The following is a 19,162-nucleotide window of genomic DNA, read 5'->3' as shown; positions in this document are numbered from 1 at the left end:
TCTATTTTTTTTCTTGAACACTGATATAAAAATATATCTGATAACAAAATGGACATTTATTTCACAGTTTTCTACTCAGATAGAAAAAAATGACAGGGTATTAAAAATTATACCACACCGCATCTTTAAAGAGCAGCTAAACAACTTCTCTGGTAGAAAACGGAAACATTTATTAGTAATAAACATGTATTATAGTGTCATAATTGACTACAAAGTGAAAATAGGACAATTTTGGTCAAACTCAATCTTGTCCAAAACTGAGATTTGCGATATAATTAGGAAAAGAATGTATATCACTGAATTAATGGTCTCGTAAATGTTTTCCATGGGTTGGGTTCATTTCAAACCACTGTAAGGCTGTACAGTACAATATGAATGTCCAATACACACAATATGACTGGTGAGCTAGTTTCAGAGTCCTGCAATAAGAGCTAGTAATTGTGTAAACTCTACGTAGCTGTGTTCTGTGTGGGCAGATACCCCATTTCATAGGTGCACACTCATTGGTGCACAATCTAAAGGTAAGGCTTTGCAGTCCAATTTGAATGACTGGTGAGTTTAATGTGTCAATGTGGTTCCTTTTATAGTCCTGCAATAAGAGCTATGAAGCTGGTATTTGTGTAAACTCTTTGGAATTGTAATCTGTGGGTGTCACTGAGTAGGCACATACCCAATTCCATGGGTGCAGGTAAGGCAGTACATAGCCCAAAGTGGGACTAAAGGAGTCTAATGTTACCCATTATAGTCCAAGGACCTTACATGGACCTTACATTTTAAAGGCTCTGGAAGCCAAAAACAAAATTTGCTCTGGAAGCCAAAACAGCCAAATACTCCACCTAAACATGCATCGATTGCTTGGGTCATCCGATGGTTCTAGAAACATAAATATATCTACTTTCATATCGTATCAAAATAATTTCACAAATGCAAAATACACATTTACTGTATGTACACTGTTTTATCACAGTTGCAGCCAACAGTATTTTTCAGTGACAACCCTTTTGTGGCGTCCGTCTTCCGATTACACACAGGTGTTAGAAGCTAATTAGCTAATAGCTAATTAAGAGAGGTGGTTGACTGTAACATGAAGATATGGCCGTGTGGGAACCCTAACCCTTTAAAAGGTGTGTATCAATTTAACTTTTTTTTATGCTTTCAAAACTGTACTGCAAGCGAATACGAGTTAATGTTCAGACCAAGCGTTGGGGCTCTTAACAACACTCCCCTGTACAGAAGACATCTTCGTTCGATGACTCTTGTGTGTAATGTCATGGAACTGAGAGTCATGATCAAGTGCTAGGGCTTGGCTGTACAGTGCATATACAGCTCTGGAAAAAAAGAGACCACTGCAACATGATCAGTTTCTCTGGTTTTACTATTTATCAGTATGTGTTTGGGTAAAATTAACATTTTTGTTTTATTCTATAAACTACTGACAACATTCCTCCCAAATAAATATATTTTCAATTAGAGCATGTAGCTTGATTCATGCGTCCTTCACAAAGACATACTCACCAAATTTTACAGTGGGTGCGAGACACTGTGGCTTGTAGGCCTCTCCAGGTCTCGCACCCACTGTGAAATTTGGTGGAGGATCGGTGATGATCTGGTGGTGCTTCAGCAAGGCCGGTATCGAGCAGATTTGTCTTTGTGAAGGACGCATGAATCAAGCCACGTACAAGGTTGTCCTGGAAGAAAACTTGGTTCCTTCTGCTCTGACAATGTTCCCCAACTCTGAGGATTGTTTTTTCCACAAAGACAATGCTCCATGCCACACAGTCAGGTCAATCAAGGTGTGGATGGAGGACCGCCAGATCAAGACCCTGTCATGGCCAGTCCAATCTCCAGACCTGAACCGCATTGAAAGAGGAAGATGGATGGTCACAAGCCATCAAACAAAGCCGAGCTGCTTTAATTTTTGCACCAGGAGTGGCATAAAGTCACCCAACATCAATGTGAAAGACTGGAGGAGAGTATGACAAGACGCATTAAAGCTGTGATTGAAAATAAATCTAATCAATCGAATGTATTTATAAAGCCCTTTTTACATCAGCCGATGACACAACGTGCTATACAGAAACCCAGCCTAAAACCCCAAACAGCAATCAATGCAGGTGTAGAAGCACGGTGGCTAGGAAAAACTCCCTAGAAAGGCAGGAGCCTAGGAAGAAACCAAGCTCTGAGGGGTGGCCTCATCTGGCTGTGCTGGGTGGAGATCATAACAGTACGGGACAAGGTAGCACGTCCGGTGAACAGGTCAGGGTTCCATAGCCGCAGGCAGAACAGTTAATACTGGAGCAGCAGCAGGTGGACTGGGGACAGCAGGTGGAATTTGGGAGAAATGTTGACAGTAGTTTATAGAATACAACAAAAACGTTAATTTTACCAAACACACACCTATAAATAGTAAAACCAGAGAAACTGATATTTGCAGTGGCCTCTAATTTTTTTCCCAGAGCTGTATGTATGCCCCCAATACATTTATGCAGTCTAATACATTTTAGTCTAATACAATAATACACTTTTATTTTGAAGGCAAACCGAATATGCCACAATTGTGGCTATCTTCACACATGTCCTAACGATTTATTAACACGCCTCCTCTGACACAATACGGAAGTAGACTGCTCATCAAAACATTAATCGCGCCGAGCTGTTCATATCAAATTTGCAAGCCAATATTTTTGTCTTTCAACTAACGCTAGAATGGCACAGGAATTTGTCGAAACTAAACTTAGAGGAGACAAAGTTACAATATTTCTCAAACCATCGTGCCCGTATTGCGTTACGGCCAAAGAGGTATTGACAAAGTACAAATTCAAAGCTGGGCATTTAGAATTTATTGATATCACTGGACGGAGCGATATGAGTAGTTTACAGGACTACTTTTTGGAGATAACTGGAGCTCGGACGGTGAGTGTCTTCATTCGAGTATTGCCAGTATTTCAATTCGTTATTCCTTTGTTGTTGTGATGAGTACAACACTGCATGTAACTTTGTATCCAGACAATTGGGCGCGATCTCAAAGATGGCTGTCGTTCAATTGATGATTTTTGAGAACAAAGAGTGCTTTTCGGTGAAGGAGTTCATAACGAGCGTAATATCTCGACGTCTCATTTTTTTTTGTATAGCAAAATACATACCGTAGTTTAAAAAAATATGCGGACTATTGTAACGTTACATGATACATTTGTTTGTGTTATTTCCCGTTCCAAAAAAACTAATGACGTCAATGATTTTCAGGTAGGAAAGTTGGAGCTCTCGAAAGAGGCCCGAGTTCACGAGTTGGAATTCCGAGTTGGATGACCGTTCAAATCGATTTTTCCCAGTCTGAGCTCGTTTTTTTCCGAGTTCCCAGTTGTTCTGAACGCGGCATAACAGTTCGATCGTCCATCGCAATGACTCAGCAATCTATGAACGCTGATTGGCTTGAAGCTCATCACATGTGAATGTATTCAGCTATTAATTTACTATCCTTATTAATGGATTTAAGTAAAAGTGAGTCACCCAGTAAAGTCCTACTAGAGTAAAAGTCAAAGTATTTGGTTTTAAATATACTTAAGTATCAGAGTGTGGTGCCTGGAAAACAACAACTCACTCAATGTCAACAAAACAAAGGAGATGATCGTGGACTTCCTACATAAAAGGGACCGCAGTGGAGAAGGTGGAAAGCTTCAAGTTCCTTGCCGTACAGATCACTGGGACCGAGATGCTGTTTTTCAGTCTCTATCTCAAGGCCATCAGACTGTTAAAGCCATCACTAGCACATTAGAGGCTGCTGCCTATAGACAGACTACAAATCACTGGCCACTTTAAGGAATGGAACGGTAGTCACTTTAATAATGTTCACATATCTGGCATTACTCATCTCATATCTATATATACTGTATTCTATACTATTCTACGGTATCTTAGTCCGTTCCGCTCTGACATTGCTCATACATGTATATCGTCTTAATTCATTCCTACTTAGATGTGTGTGTATTGGGTATATGTTGTGTAATTTGTTATATATTACTGCACTGTCGGAGCTAGAAGCACACGCATTTCCCTACACCTGCAATACCATCTGCTAATCACGTGTATGTGACCAATAAGATTTGAAAGTAAAAATAATTTCAAATTCCTTATATTAAGTAAACCAGGCAGCACCATTTTCTTGTTTTTTTAAAATTTACGGATAGCCAGGGGTACACTCCAACCCTCAGACATAATTTACAAACAAAGAATGTGTTTAGTGCGTCTGCCAGATCAGAGGCAGTAGGGATGACCAGGGCTGTTCTCTTGATAAGTATGTGAATTAGACTATTTTCCTGACCTGCTAATCATTCAAAATGTAATGAGTACTTTTGGGTGTCAGGGAATGTATGGAGTAAAAAGTACATAATTTTCTTTAAGAATGTAGAGAAGTATAAAGTTGTCAAATATAAATAGTACAGTGTGGTGTGTGTGTGTGTGTGTGTGTGTGTGTGTAGGTCCCGCGGGTGTTCATCGGTGAGGAGTGTGTGGGAGGGGGCAGTGACGTGGCAGATCTGGACGAAAGTGGGAAACTGGAGGGGATGCTGCAGTCCATTGGTGCGCTGCAGTGACACACACTGCCCCAGGTATGTACACGCATGAACGGGAGTGAGGGAGGCGCAAGGCAGGGGATTAGAGTTTGTAATGTAGAGAGGGAAGTTGTAGAGAGTGAGGGGTGGGGGAGTAATGTGGCTCTTCAGCAAGCCTCCAGACTGGGAGAAGCTGAGGTGGTGTTTCAGGAGGCTAGAGAACAGATAGCTCAGGGGCCAGAGAACCACGCCACCTGCTGGCCAAACGGATCCTCCACAGCCACCTTGGGACACATGTAACTAAGTATTTGTTCTTAACTGACTTGACTAGTTAAATAAAAACAACACATAGCCTAAGGACCTAGATTTAAATAATATTTCTGTCCATTTAGGGGACCTGTTTTGACTTATGAATGACCCCAGAGGCAAAGGTCATAAGTCATAAGCTTCCACCAAGGTACAGAGAGTGGGAGCTATTCTCCTCCAGAAACAGACTAAAGAGTGTATGGATTAGATTGTTGTTAGCCTCAATTCAGCTTTCCCTTTCAGAGCAAATGTGAGATTACGGAATCTGGCAACACAAGATTAAATTGACGTTTGCGGTGCATGCTGCATTTTAGCTTGTTAACAAGGCAGAAGTGAGCGAACTGTGAAACAAAAGCATTTTTACCCGCAGCAAGGTATCCCTCAACCTCTGCTAGAGATCCCAACATACAGTATGTCTCAATACACCAGTTGGCCTGTTAGTCACAACTTGTGGTGTTGGCAACATTGATAGAACCCGGGGGGGGGGGGGGGGGCATAAATGCACAACAACATGTGACTTACTCTCCGACACACGCACGTGGATGAGGTGAAATTGAAAATGTTAAGATTGCGCAAGGTTGATTAATTTAGAGCTTATGCAGAGCCGTTAACTACTCTAACATTTTCAACATAAGGGGTCATGAGTAATAAAGAACCATACACCCACAACAAGCTTAGGAATGCAAGTCATTTGCTTATGTGGTTTGAGGTTGAAATTGCTTCAAATCATATTGTGTGTATAAATGTATGTAGTTTAAATTCAAGCCAAAAGCAACCAAGCTTCAGACTAACCTTCAACACATGACATGCTGTATGTGAATATGTATGTGCATTATTAATGCACACTAAGCAGTAACACACACACGTGACAGAAGACCTCTCGTACCGAGCAGATGCATGTCAACGATTCAGTAGGCGACGTGCCAACGTGTTCTTCTAAAACATGTCTTTATTCCCAGTGACTCAGAGGTCACAACTATTACTGTACACGGCCATCCCCCGTGGCTAGAGGGCCACGAAACTAAACACCCCGCACCCTCTAGTCTCCACATGCTGGGTGCATTACGCAGTTAGCTCTACTCCAGATGTTTAAAAAAAACACATAGAACACCCCCTGGTACAGACAGTACACATTACAAAAATAGTCGCAGCACTGTCAAATTATAATCTCGTGGCAAAAATGAGGTCAAACCAGAGGTGTTGTTTGGTTATGGTTTCAATGAACAGATCAAATAATTTGTTCACCACAGAAGGTGTGTATGTGGTGATTTAAGTCTCCAGGTACCCCAATGCTGTTAACACTCTTAAGAGGATTTAGCATTGCAGAATAACCCAATAAGACAGCCATGTAGGACCATTATGTACTCACAGTTATGTTGGCCTAGTCCCAGATCAACTCCTATAGCCCTAGGCACTTCTTGATGACCCATTACAGACATAAAAGAAGGGGACATTAAGTTGTATGTAGGGTGTAGCCAATAACTGTATATATTGAATGGACAAAGCCATTGATCCCGTGACACCATTCATTCCTATGTGAATACTCAATAGCGCATTGAATCCAAATGAAGTCGGTTAAGATGGTGTCTCATGGAGACATATGCGATGTTGCAGGCTAGCTAAGTGCTGCCCCATCTCATTGAGTACCTCAAGTTGAAGGCTGACCGGGGTACCGCAGGCTGCCAATATTAGCAACTCAATTGTCCTTAACTTGTGTGTGCGATTTTGAAAATAATCGGTTCAAGGACATCTGGTATATTAGAATCATTTTTTTATTTTTTTATCAACACGAAGATTGCCATTTTTCCATTTACTCTAATGGGGGATCCTGTTTCCTGCTACCAATGCCTGCAGTACCATGGTCGACCTTGAACTTTCATGGCTTAAATGAGAAGGTTGTAGCGCCTTGGGTTGATTTGGGACTGTAGGATTCTGTGTCAAGTATAGATTAGATACAGACATCCTCTATAGACGCACAATCCCGTGTCACGTTCATTAGACAGACTCCCAAACGTTTTGGATACATTTCAGCATGTTCGTTTGAATGTTTCCGGGCACATTTATAAATTTGAGCACCTTCTCTGCTAAAAACCTAAATGTTCTCTCTCCTGTGTGGAGATGGCAAAGAGGATCACTGTCCATTCTCCATGGACAGTTATTTGCCATGGAAAGGGCCATTTTTATACCGTTATTCATTGGGCTACAGATAGTCCTCCATGAACAGATAATGGTGGCTTTCCAGGTCATCTTTTTTTTCATGTGCACAATGCCTGGAGAAGGATTAACATATCAGAAACCACATAAGTATGATATAGAAAACGTATGAGCTATGCAGCCAGCGCAACTGCAAAAAGGACGAACATGGTCATTATGGAATTTTTTTACGCCCTGGTTTCCAGTGGAATTCAGCTGTCATTTGAAATTCTCCCTGGTTAAGTAAATCAGTCATTTTGTCCCGGGGACACAGTCACGTGTTGGTCCTCGGGGACCAGAGTGCGTCAGTCTTTTGTCACCTCCCGTAGACGTCGCCTTTCGACCAGGCCTCTTCGACCTTTCAGCTCCGCGCTTAACCCTCTGGGTTTCCTCCCGAGCTGGTTGGCTTTCTGTCCCTCTTTTTCACTGTCCATTTGAGGCAGATGACTCAATTATGTTCTGTTCTGTTTTTAATGCCTTCTCTCAACTCCTCTCCCCCTCCTTTCTCTCGCCCCACACCTTCCTCTTCTCCTCTCTGCCTCTCGCTACTTCTCCAGGGTGTGGCGGCGGGTGGGTGTCACATGACGAGGCAGCGGGACTTCTTGAGTTTGCGTCGGCGCTGCTGGTACTCGCTCAGTTCTTGAAGGTAACCTCGGGAAGGCCAGCGCAGTCTCTCCACCTGTTCCCGCTCCTCCTCTGTCAACCAAGACAACAACAAAAAACAAGGTTGCCATGACGATGTCACCCCGCTCTCACACACACATGGATGCGCGCGTACACACACAGTGCCAGTATTTATTTTTATCCGTCATTGCCTAAACCAACATTTCTATAAAGCCATCATCAAGCCACATGCATGCTCTGCCTGAAACACTTTTGTTTACACCCACGAGCTGGACCAATGTGAATAATATTGTGTAGTACTATTTAGTCTTTGTATCGTGTATCACTTCACTTGTGCCCTTAAAGATCCGTCCATTTGACCTTAAATATGCACTGGTGTACGATGACATTGTTAATGGAAATAAACCTGTTGTAGATGCAACTAAACCTTCCCTGTGTGCTTATTAACCCGTGTGGGCTTTATAAAATGTGTCAATCTGGGATGAAGTGGCTTGACGAGCGTCAAGAAAGGTAAACGCTAACAATGCTAATTTAGCGTCATAGGTGTGCAAGCTCTATTTAGAAAATGTAAAGGTGTGTAAATGTTTTTTACATGCTATGACAATCTACTACATCCTCAATCAGAACTGCTTATTTGACCTGTAGTATGTTCCCTTTCTGAATTCATATGTCCCCTACTTAACTTGTGCTATCAAAACTAACATTATGCCTAAATGGATTACACTTAACTACTTCCCTTTAACATACGGTCTACACAAAGCTGTCAGTAAAATGTCATTCGCTTTCACAACAGCTGGCATCGGTTTTAGCTCATGGTGACTCGCACGTGTCCATTTCCTTAGTTGGACATAGCATGGATTTTGCAACACCAGTCACACTTAGTGAGTTTGAGTTATCAATATGTCTTGTGTCTGATCTCTCACCTGAGAGCTCCAAGAAGTCGGGCTTGTGACTGAAGATTAGGTAGTTATTGGCTATGAAGTGGAGGAGCCATACGTACAGCTGCTCTGCGTTGTGGCACTGCGAGAGAGAGAAAAAGAGGTAGAAGGAGAGAGGGGAGGAGTCAGCTATTTGAGCAAAGATGTATTGTGTAACTGTTGAAGATTTAGACTATATGGGGCGGAATAAATTAACACCAGCAATGACTTCCACACGGAAAATGACATTTTCCAACCCTGTGCAATGTGCATGCATGCATATTCTCTGCTTTCCCTGCCTCCAGTGTTTTTAAACCAATGACCAGAAAGAACTGGATAGGTGACAGCACATTTGGTGGGTTAATCCTTCACAGCGTTCGGTACAAGTTATTTCCTTAACCAAATCCTCTCAGGTTTGTGGTAAGGATCATTAATAAAACTATTTAATTTAAACTATTATTTAATCATACATTTTTTTTATTTTTTGGCACTGAATATTAGAAACATTGAAACATCAAGGGGTGCATCATCTGAATAGTCTGAAGTGACTTCCTTGTCTTCTCTCACTCTATACCTCCACTGAGTAGAACGCAATGTGGTGGATGCTACTGAAGATAAGCTATTTTGTTTCAGAACACACACACACTCTTGCTGAATCCAAAATCCTTCCCCTAGGGTTCTTACTTCTGTAAATTCACCCTGACCATATTAAAACAGATGTAGGGTATGTTACTTACATTTGTATCTCTATTTGCTATGACGTGTTACATTACCAATAAAATAATGCTTACGATTACTTAACAAAAAGTAGGGCATATAACATGACCGTCTAGCAACCCAAAGGTTGCATGGTCGTGTCGGGGACGACTGTAGCATTTTAGTAACCCTTCCACTTAACCTTATTCTACTAACCTGCAATGTAAATTCTCCTAACCTGCTGGGTGTTAACGACATCCAATTTGTGTGATATTGTATAACGTATGATACTATACGTCATCCAATTTGTGTGATATTGTATAACGTATGATACTATACGTCCTCCAATTCGTATGATATTGTACGACCGGGTATGGCGTATCAAATTCTATTAGTCACATGCGACGAATACAACAGCTGTAGTAGGCCTTTCAGTGAAATGCTTACTTGCGAGCCACCACCCAACAATGCAGTTTACAAAATATGGATAAGAATAAGAAATAAAAGTAACAAGTAATTAAAGAGCAGCAGTAAAATAACAATAGCGAGACTATATACAGGGGGGTACCGGTACGGAGTCCATGTGTGGGGGCACCGGTTAGTTGAGGTAATATGTACATGTAGGTAGAGTTATTAATGTGACTATGCATAATGATAACAGCTGAGAGTAGCAGCGGTGTAAAAGAGAGAAAGGGAGGGGGGCAATGCAAATAGTCTGGGTAGCCATTTGATTAGATGTTCAGGAGTCTTATGGCTTGGGGGTAGAAGCTGTTTAGAAGCCTTTTGGACCTAGACTTGGCACTCCGGTCCAGCTTGCCGTGCGGTAGCAGAGAGAACGGTCTATGACTAGGGTGGCTAGAGTCTTTGACAATTGTTAGGGCCTTCGTCTGACACCGCCTGGTATTGAGTTCCTAGATGGCAGGAAGCTTGGCCCCAGTGATGGCTGAGCAGTTGCCATACCAGGCAGTAATGCAACTGGTCAGGATGCTCTCGATGGTGCAGCTGTAGAACCTTTTGAGGATCTGAGAATCCATGCCAAATCTTTTCAGTCTCCTGAGAGGGAATAGGTTTTGTCGTGCCCTCTTCACGACGGTCTTGGTGTGCTGACCTCCCTATAGGCTGTCTTGTCGTTGATCAGGCCTAGCCATGACCAGCCTTTCAAAGCACTTCATTGCTACAGATGTAAGTGGTCGGTAGTCATTTAGGCAGGTTACCTCGGTGTTCTTGGGCACAGGCACTATGGTGGTCTGCTTAAAACATGTTGGTATTACAGACTCAGACAGGGAGAGGTTGAAAATGTCAGTGAAGACACTTGCCAGATGGTCAGCGCATGCTCGCAGTACATGTCCTGGTAATCCATCTGACCCTGCAGCCTTGTGAATGTTGACCTGTTTAAAGGTCTTACTCACATCGGCTGCAGAGAACGTGATCACAGTCTTCCGGAACAGCTGATGCTCTCATGCATGTTTCAGTGTTATTTGCCTCGACGCGAGCATAGAAGTAGTTTAGCTCGTCTTGTAGGCTCGTGTCACTGGGCAGCTCTCGGCTGTGCTTCCCTTTGTAGTCTGTAATGGTTTGCAAGCCCTGCCATATCCGACGAGCATCAGAGCCGGTGTAGTACAATTCGATCTTAGTCCTGTATTGACGCTTTGCCTGTTTGAAGGTTCGTCGGAGGGCATAGCGGGATTTCTTATAAGCTTCTGGGTTAAGAGTCCCGCTCCTTTGAAAGTGTCAGCTCTAGCCTTTAGCTCAGTTTGGATGTTGCCTGTAATCCATGGCTTATGGTATGTACGTACGGTCACTGTGGGGACAATGTCATTGATGCACTTGTTGATGAAGCCAATGACAGATGTGGTGTACTCCTCAATGCCATTGGAGGAATCCCGAAACATATTCCAGTCTGCTAGCAAAACAGTCCTGTAGCTTAGCATCTGCTTCTTCTGACCACTTTTTTTTATTGATCTAGTCACTGGTGCTTCCTGCTTTAATGTTTACTTGTAAGCACGACAGAATTTTGGTCAGATTTGCAAAATGGAGGGCGAGAGAGAGCTTTGTATTTGGAGTAAAGGTGGTGCAGAATTATTTTCCCTCCGTTTGCATATTTAACATGCTGATTAGAAATTTGGTAAAACTGAGAAGTTTCCCTACAATAAAGTCCCAGGCTACTAGGAGCGCCGCCTCTGGGTGGGCGTTTTCTTGTTTGCTTATGGCGGAATACAGCTTATTCAATGCTGTCTTAGTGCCAGCCTCCGTCTGTGGTGGTATGTAAACAGCTACGAAAAATACAGAAACTCTCTAGGTAGATAGTGTGGTCTACAGCTTATCATGAGATACTCTACCTCAGGCGAGCAATAGCTTGAGACCTCCTTAGATATTGTGCACCAGCTGTTATTTACAAAAATACATAGTCCTTCGCCCCTTGTCTTACCAGACGCCGCCATATTACCAGCCAGCTGTATGTTGATAGTGTTATCTTTCAGCCATGACTCCGTGAAACATAAGATATTACCGTTGGTAGATTCATCTTCCCGCTTAGGTCATCTGTTTTATTCTCCAAAGATTGCACATTTGCTAGCAGAATGGAAGGAAGTGGAGGTTTATTCGATCGCCTATGAATTCTCAGAAGGCAGCCCGCCCTCTGGACCCTTTTTCTCCACCTCCTCTTCACCCAAATCTCTGGGATCTGGGCCTGTTCCCGAGAAAGCAGTATATCATTTGCGTCAGACTCGTTAAAAGGAAAAAAAGGATTCTGCCAGTCCGTGGTGAGTAAACCCAGTCCTGAAGTCCAAAAGTTATTTTCAATCATAAGAGACATAAGCGGAACACTATGTACAAAATAAGTTAAAAAAATAAGTTGCAAATAAACGAACAAAAAAACACCATCAGTTGGGACGGCGCCATTGTTACAGTAGTATGATACTGTAACGACCCTGGGTTTATAAGCGCGGATATTGACTCTGCCGCTAGAGCATGCTTTTGGGGCACAGTCGATAGCGCGCTGGACTTCGGGCTAGAAGGTCAAGGGTTTGAGACCTGCTCCCTGCCTGTTTCATTACAATACTATATTTCCTCCAATTCGAATGATGATGTATGACCACTATTCCATTTGTAACATATCATACTAAAAGGAGGGGTACAAATAAAACTTCCCAAATCCTATTGATTTCCCTGAGACCATGTTGGTAGATTTTAAAGAATCAAACGCGTATGAGAATCTTCACTATATTGCTCACACCTATCAAACGTTTCAGATCTACAGGAGTGCCAAGATGAAATGGAGAATATCTTTCACACACCTACCTTAGCCCTACGGAGAAGCCGGATCACACTGATGCCGGTTGATGCCAGCTCTCGGCTAGGCATGCTCTGGAGGTAGGCGCACACACACACCTCACACAGGTGCTGCAGGCGCTTCACCTGGTACATCTCTGCACAGACCAGCACGGCCATGGCCTGCAACACACTGGCTGGACACACATACATAGACACTGTCAAACATACTGGAGCCTCATTTAGAAAATCGTAAATTGTGGTTGAAATCCATGCCATTGTTGGGATTTATAAACCGCACACAGACCGCAGCAAATGTCTCCATTTGCTGTACTGTCAATCATATCACATTACACACAGCTGTGAAAAATAAACCAACGACCAGATAACAACTCACACTCACTCGCTCACCCTCCAAACAAATCGGGCATTACAGTACTATTTATCATATCGTACTAGGGTCAGTGTCCACTCCAATTTCTTTTGATGTCCCCCCAGCCTGTCAATTTTTTGGGGAGCTGACAGTCAAATCCCTTTAGGCCATAAGAGATACTATTTATACCATCTGAGCATGTAAATCCACTGTAAATCATGTCACAGCCTCTACTGAGCAGCACCGAGGACCCAGGACAGTGGCGTACCGCAGTTTTGCGGGGTCCCACGTATTCGTACCGAACCGTTGGGTATGGAGACCTCTGTTCGGTCCGCACTGTGAACCTGACTGAATACATAAAAATATATATTTAAAATATAAAATGGCTAGGCCTATAGGCTTGAGTAAATCTGAAATAAGAAAACATCAACGTTATCAAAATTCCCATCTTAATTGGAGCATTTCAATCTATCCTTTTGTCGCAGCTGGGAGATAGTTCTGTTCAATGGCGAGTGGTGGGGTCGGAGGAGAATTCTTCATAATTTAAATCTCTAGTTTGGGAACATTTGCGCTTCCCAGTAGATTACAACGGTGATGGACAGAGCGAGTATGTCGACAATGCTCAATGAGTATAGCCTATGCAGCTGCCATCACCTCAAACATGTTGACACATTTACGCCTACTTCAGCCCATGTTTCTTATTAACAGAGCAAGACAGAAACACACAAAAACAACACAACTTTGTCTCCCCTCTGCATTTAAGCAGCGGATTCTGACCGGGCCAAAGAAATTACTAGAGCGATAGGTATGTTTATAGCTGCAGACAGAGGCGCAACTTTGGCTTTAGAAGTGTGTGGGGGGGGATTTTATATATATATATATTTTTTTTATCCAGTCGGATAAACACTCCAAACAGCCTACCCGACCTCTTGGAGGCGTCCGCATGGTCCTAAAGCACACCGTTGCCACGTTTTGTATCACATTCCAATGACAAAACTGGGGGGACAAAAATGCAATTTCAGAATGTGGGGGGGTATGCCCGTCCCCAGTGAAAGTTGCCCCCCTGGCCGTGAATATATGCCCATTCTCGGTGGTTGAGAAGAATAGGGGGTTTCAGCACCTCGTGAAAGTGCTCGAGCCACATTATGAACGTGGCTCTCTCGCACCCGTTTCAGCAAACTGGGAGTACCCGCTCTATATAAGCAAACTAAAGCAAAATGTTGTCAATTAATTGGCCAATGCACCCCATGTTTTGCGTAATACAGATGGATGGACCTCCAGGGCTACAGAGAGCTACTTAATAGTGATAGCCCATCACATTACCCCGGAGTAGGAAATGTGAAGTACCATGCTTCAGACTCGCCCTCTTTGTGAGAGTCACATATTTTTCTCTTTGTAAGATAACATTATACAATATCTTAGCCATGGTTACACATTGATTTCACAAACATATTTCACTTTACTTTAGTGTTGTTCATGAGTAATCCTGTTTTCATTTAAGAAAACACAATGTGTTGGTATTCCTGATTGTGCCCTCATCATTATGACTCATGATCATACAGTATATGGAAACATGAATACCAACACTTAATATATTGTTAAATTAACAAATATTTACTGCAGTAACTGTTGGCATTTCATTTTCCCACTGTACCGAAACCAACCCAAACTGGGTTTGGTGAGCTGTTACACCCCTAGTCTGAGCTAAAGCTAATTTCCTGCAATTCTACACATATTGCCATGGGACTTAAAGAAAAAATGTGCAGTTTTATAGCTAATCTCATGCTATTCTACACAATGAGGCTGAGAGAATATATAATTTTTACAGCTAATTTCCTGTTATTCTAGGGAATCAGCTGCTCATAATAAGGACCTTAATTGGCTGAATACTGAGTGTTATGCCGCGTTTAGATGAGGGACACACAAAAAAACGTCATACCAGTCGGGATAGCGGAACAAGAAAGCAAGAAAGAGGGTGAATGCAAAGCAAGCCAGCACGATGGTATGTGTTGCTATGGTGATTTCAGTAACAAACAGGGCAAATCAACATTAAAATATCTGAACTCTGGTGACAAGTCCCGTCTACCATTGTGCTTTTATTGAAAACAATTATTGAAGACATCCGGGTTTGCCGTCTACCTCATACCATCTAAACGCAGCATAAGTTGGAACAATAGTTCTCCAGAATGATGGTTTGGCCACCCCTGGTCTCAAGGCCATGTCTAGCCCTAACCCATGTTTACCCGGGGTGGGACCTTTACAAAGTGCCTGTTTTTGCTCCTGCCCTGCAGCAGTGGACCCACCAGGACAGCAGGTGTCAGTGTAGAGGTACTCCAGGAAGGAGAGGAAGGTGTCAGAGGAGACTCCGTGGATGGGCACCACCCGACTCCGTGCCTCCGCGTACTTCCCGCTGAACATGGCCGCCATGACATCGCAGCGAGCCACCAGGACCGCCCGGTGAGCTGGTAACACACTCCCTGAAACACAGTCTATTTTTAAATATAATCTGGGTGGTTCGAGCCCTGAATGCTGATTGGCTGACAACAGGGTATATCAGACCTATATACCAAAGGTATGACCAATTTATTTTTAATTACATTGGTAACCAGTTTATAATAGTAATAAGGCACCTTGGGGGTTTGTGGTATATGGCCAATATACCACAGTTAGAGGCTGTGTCCAGGCACTCTGCGATGTGTCGTGCCAAGAACAGCCCTTAGCTGTGGTATATTGGCCATACAAAATATATATATTTCATTACATGGGTTATTGTAGATGATTGCTTATGAACCTGGAGCTTGGCATCACCCTGCGAGAGAGTTTGTCATAAAAACGATATACTGTTTCTGCAGCAAAGTCATTTATAAAATTGTATACATAATATAACATCTGTAAACATAATATTATGGTGTCTGTAGTATTACTAAGCTCTTATAAACAAAACAGAAGAATTGTACAAAATCTGTCATGAATGTCTAAAGCACTGCGACTATTGTATATCAAGTGTACGTCTTACAAGGCACCCTAAATATGTTGATGGCATTTTTTCTCTGGTGCAATAATGAAATGGACCGACTACCTGAGGGCCCTCAGTGAAGAAATCAGTTAATCATGTGTAATAGAAAAAAGTTTACTTTGTGTGTGTGTGTGTACTTGCCTTGCACCATGAAGATGACATCAGAGTAGAGAGGAGAGTTGAAGAGGTTGACCAGAGACTGAGGACCAAGCTGGGCGGGCCGAGCGTTAGGCGTATCCCTGGAGCCCTACACACACACACACACACACAGCGTGGGTTATGTCTGAGGATTCCACCACTGTTGGTATTTACTACCATGAGTGCCATTCATTCTGAGCTTCCATCTCCACCACCCACCCGTGGCATAGAAATAGCCTGTCTACACGCCTGCCTCAGCAGTGGCCAACTCCACTGTCCCTGCCCTCCCTGCCAAGACCGCCTCAATGGAGCTGGCTAATGCTGAAACAGACTGGCAGGCAGGCTCGCTTCCAGAGCAGTCTGCATATCAAACCCATTGGCTTCATTGTGCTGCAGTGATATAACATCGCTCGCATTGTGCCAGAGCCTGCTGGTTTAGAGTACACAAATCATTGACTTTCAACTGCTTAGTCAATCCTGTAGATGGATTGGAACCAAGCGTATGACTTGTATTGAGAAATGATACATGTAAATGATGAGTGCAAAAGTGGCACTTCACTTCTGATGGAATTGAAATAGAAGGAACTCAAGCCTGGTCACCAGATCGAATTATGAACCTGCATGTCACATGTCTCCTGATGTTAAGGCGGCCCACATCCCATTCCCTTTGCTCAATCTGAGAGTAAACATTATCCCAATTCAATCAATTAGTGCACTGCTAGTACACTGCTTTTGATCAGAACCACATGTATTGTCTTATATGGGGGAAGAGGGTATTTTTTTGCATGTGCGAGTCCATGTTAACCATGGGTCACCTTGTCTCTGCCCATGAAGGAGCGGACGCGGTCCATGAGTTGAGCCACGGCCAGAGAGTTCTTCAGCTTCTCCCCCACGGCCTCCTGGAGGTGCTCCCACTCCCACGCCCCTGGGTCACACCAGAACCACAGGCACACAAATAACATATATACCACAGCAACAGACAGACTCATAAAATATATAAACACTCATACCGTATAGAGTGCCTTCGGAAAGTATTCAGACCCCTTTTTTCCACATTCTGTTACGTTACAGACTTATTCTAAAATGGAATAAATACATTTCTCACACCAATCTACTCGCAATACTCCATATTGACAAAGCAAAAAAAAATGCATTTTAGACATTTTTGCATTTATAATAAAAAAATAAAAAAGAACTTTATTTACATAGGTATTCAGACCATTTGCTATGAGACTCAAAAGTGAGCACATATGCATCCTGTTTCCATTGATTATCCTTGAGACTTTTCTACAACTTGATTGGAGTACACCTATGGTAAATTCAATTGATTGGACATGATTTGGAAAAGCACACCCGTCTAAATAAGGTCCCACAGTTGACGGTACATGTCAGAGCAAAAACCAAGCCATGAGGTCAGGAATTGTCCGTAGAGCTCCGAGACAGGATTGTGTCGAGGCACAGATCTGGGGGAGGGTACCAAAAAACAAATGCAGCATTCAAGGTCCCCAAGAACACAGTAGCCTCCATCATTCTTAAATTCAAGAAGTTTGGTACCACCAAGACTCTTCCTAGAGCTGGCTGCCTGGCCAAACTGAGCAATCGGGAGAGAAGGGCCTTGGTCAAGGAGGTGACCAAGTACCTGATGGTCACTCTGACAGAGCTCCAGAGTTCCTCTGTCTATATGGGAGAACCTGCCAGAAGGACATTCATCTCTGCAGCACCCCACCAATCATGCCTTTATGGTAGAGTGGCCAGGCGGAAGCCACTCCTCAGTAAAAGGCACATGACAGCCCACTTGGAGTTTGCCAAAAGGCACCTAAAGGACTCTCAAGTCTGATGAAACCAAGATTGAACTCTTTGGCCTGAATGCCAAGTGTCACGTCTGGTGGAAACTGATCCATACGGTGAAGCATGGTGGTGGCAGCATCATGCTGTGGGGATATTTTTCAGCGGCAGGGACTGGGAGACTAGTTAGGATCGAGGGAAAGATGAACGGAACAAAGTACAGAGATCCTTGATGAAACCTGATCCAAAGTGCTCAGGACCTCAAACTGGGGTGAATATTCACCTTCCATCAAGACAATTATCCTAAACACACAGCCAAGACTACACAGGAGTGGCTTCGGGACAAGTCTCTGAATGTCCTTGAACGGCCAAGCCAGAGCCCGGACATGAACCCGGACATGAACCCGATCGAACATCTCTGGACAGACCTGAAAATAGCTGTGCAGCGATGCTCCCCATCCAACCTGACAGAGCTTGAGAGGATTTGCAGAGAAGAATGGGAGAAACTCCCCAAATACTGGTGTGCCAAGCTCGTAGCGTCATACCCAAGAAGCCTCGAGGCTGTAATCGCTGCCAAACGTGCTTCAACAAAGTACTGAGTAATGGGTCTGAATACTTACGTAAATGTGATATTTAAGTTGTTTTTTTTTATGCAAAAATGTCTAAAAAACAGATTTTGCTTTGTCATTATGGGGGTATTGTGTGTATATTGATGAGGACAACAAAACGATTTAAATGTCAAAAAAGTCAAGGGGTCTGAATACTTTCCAAATGCACTGTATATCATAGAAACACTATAATACTTATATATACAGTGGGGCAAAAAAGTATTTAGTCAGCCACCAATTGTGCAAGTTCTCCCACTTAAAGACGAGAGAGGCCTGTAATTTTCATCATAGGTACACTTCAACTATGACAGACAAAATGAGAAAAAATCAGATTGTAGGATTTTTTATGAATTTATTTGCAAATTATGGTGGAAAATAAGTATTTGGTCAATAACAAAAGTTTATCTCAATTATTTGTTATATAACCTTTGTTGGCAATGACAGAGGTCAAACGTTTTCTGTAAGTCTTCACAAGGTTCTCACACACTGTTGCTGGTATTTTGGCTCATTCCTCCATGCAGATCTCCTCTAGAGTAGTGATGTTTTGGGGCTGTTGCTGGGCAACACGGACTTTCAACTTCCTCCAAAGATTTTCTATGGGGTTGAGATCTGGAGACTGGCTAGGCCACTCCAGGACCTTGAAATGCTTCTTACGAAGCCACTCCTTCGTTGCCCGGGTGGTGTGTTTG

The 19,162-nt window shown here is 42.9% G+C and overlaps 2 protein-coding genes and 1 long non-coding RNA gene across 3 annotated transcripts in view; 2 read left to right on the top strand and 1 right to left on the bottom strand.

Annotated features, from left to right (window-relative positions):
* The first annotated feature begins 2,593 nt into the window (after positions 1-2,593).
* On the top strand, positions 2,594-8,096 carry glrx (glutaredoxin (thioltransferase)). Its single transcript, XM_020484896.2, has 3 exons — positions 2,594-2,913; positions 4,476-4,604; positions 7,604-8,096. The coding sequence occupies exons 1-2, from the start codon at positions 2,707-2,709 to the stop codon at positions 4,587-4,589; spliced, it is 321 nt and encodes a 106-aa protein (XP_020340485.1). The 5' UTR covers positions 2,594-2,706; the 3' UTR covers positions 4,590-4,604; positions 7,604-8,096.
* LOC109892402 (rho-related BTB domain-containing protein 3-like) overlaps positions 5,950-19,162 on the bottom strand; it is a 28,336-nt gene continuing 15,123 nt past the window's right edge. Inside the window, exons 7-12 of the mRNA XM_020484907.2 lie at positions 16,896-17,005; positions 16,080-16,189; positions 15,230-15,399; positions 12,584-12,750; positions 8,594-8,690; positions 5,950-7,742 (exon numbers count right to left, since the gene is read on the bottom strand). Of these exons, the coding sequence (XP_020340496.1) occupies positions 7,624-7,742; positions 8,594-8,690; positions 12,584-12,750; positions 15,230-15,399; positions 16,080-16,189; positions 16,896-17,005 (773 nt within the window). The 3' untranslated portion in view covers positions 5,950-7,623. The remainder of the gene's footprint in view (positions 7,743-8,593; positions 8,691-12,583; positions 12,751-15,229; positions 15,400-16,079; positions 16,190-16,895; positions 17,006-19,162) is intronic.
* Positions 10,781-16,822, top strand: LOC116374305 (uncharacterized). The gene is made up of 2 exons (XR_004210160.1): positions 10,781-12,655; positions 15,218-16,822. It is a non-coding gene; the product is annotated as an uncharacterized LOC116374305 (long non-coding RNA).

The sequence above is a fragment of the Oncorhynchus kisutch genome, linkage group LG1, assembly GCF_002021735.2.
Source record: "Oncorhynchus kisutch isolate 150728-3 linkage group LG1, Okis_V2, whole genome shotgun sequence".
NCBI lineage: Eukaryota > Metazoa > Chordata > Actinopteri > Salmoniformes > Salmonidae > Oncorhynchus > Oncorhynchus kisutch.
The sequence above is the reverse complement of the archived record's forward strand: the minus strand, read 5'-3'. Positions and strand labels throughout refer to the sequence as shown.

Coding starts and splice junctions, on each gene's coding strand:
- glrx (XM_020484896.2), top strand. CDS start 2,707: ATGGCACAGGAATTTGTCGAAACTAAACTTAGAGGAGACAAAGTTACA. Junction 2,914..4,475: donor AGATAACTGGAGCTCGGACG/GTGAGTGTCTTC, acceptor GTGTGTGTGTAG/GTCCCGCGGGTGTTCATCGG.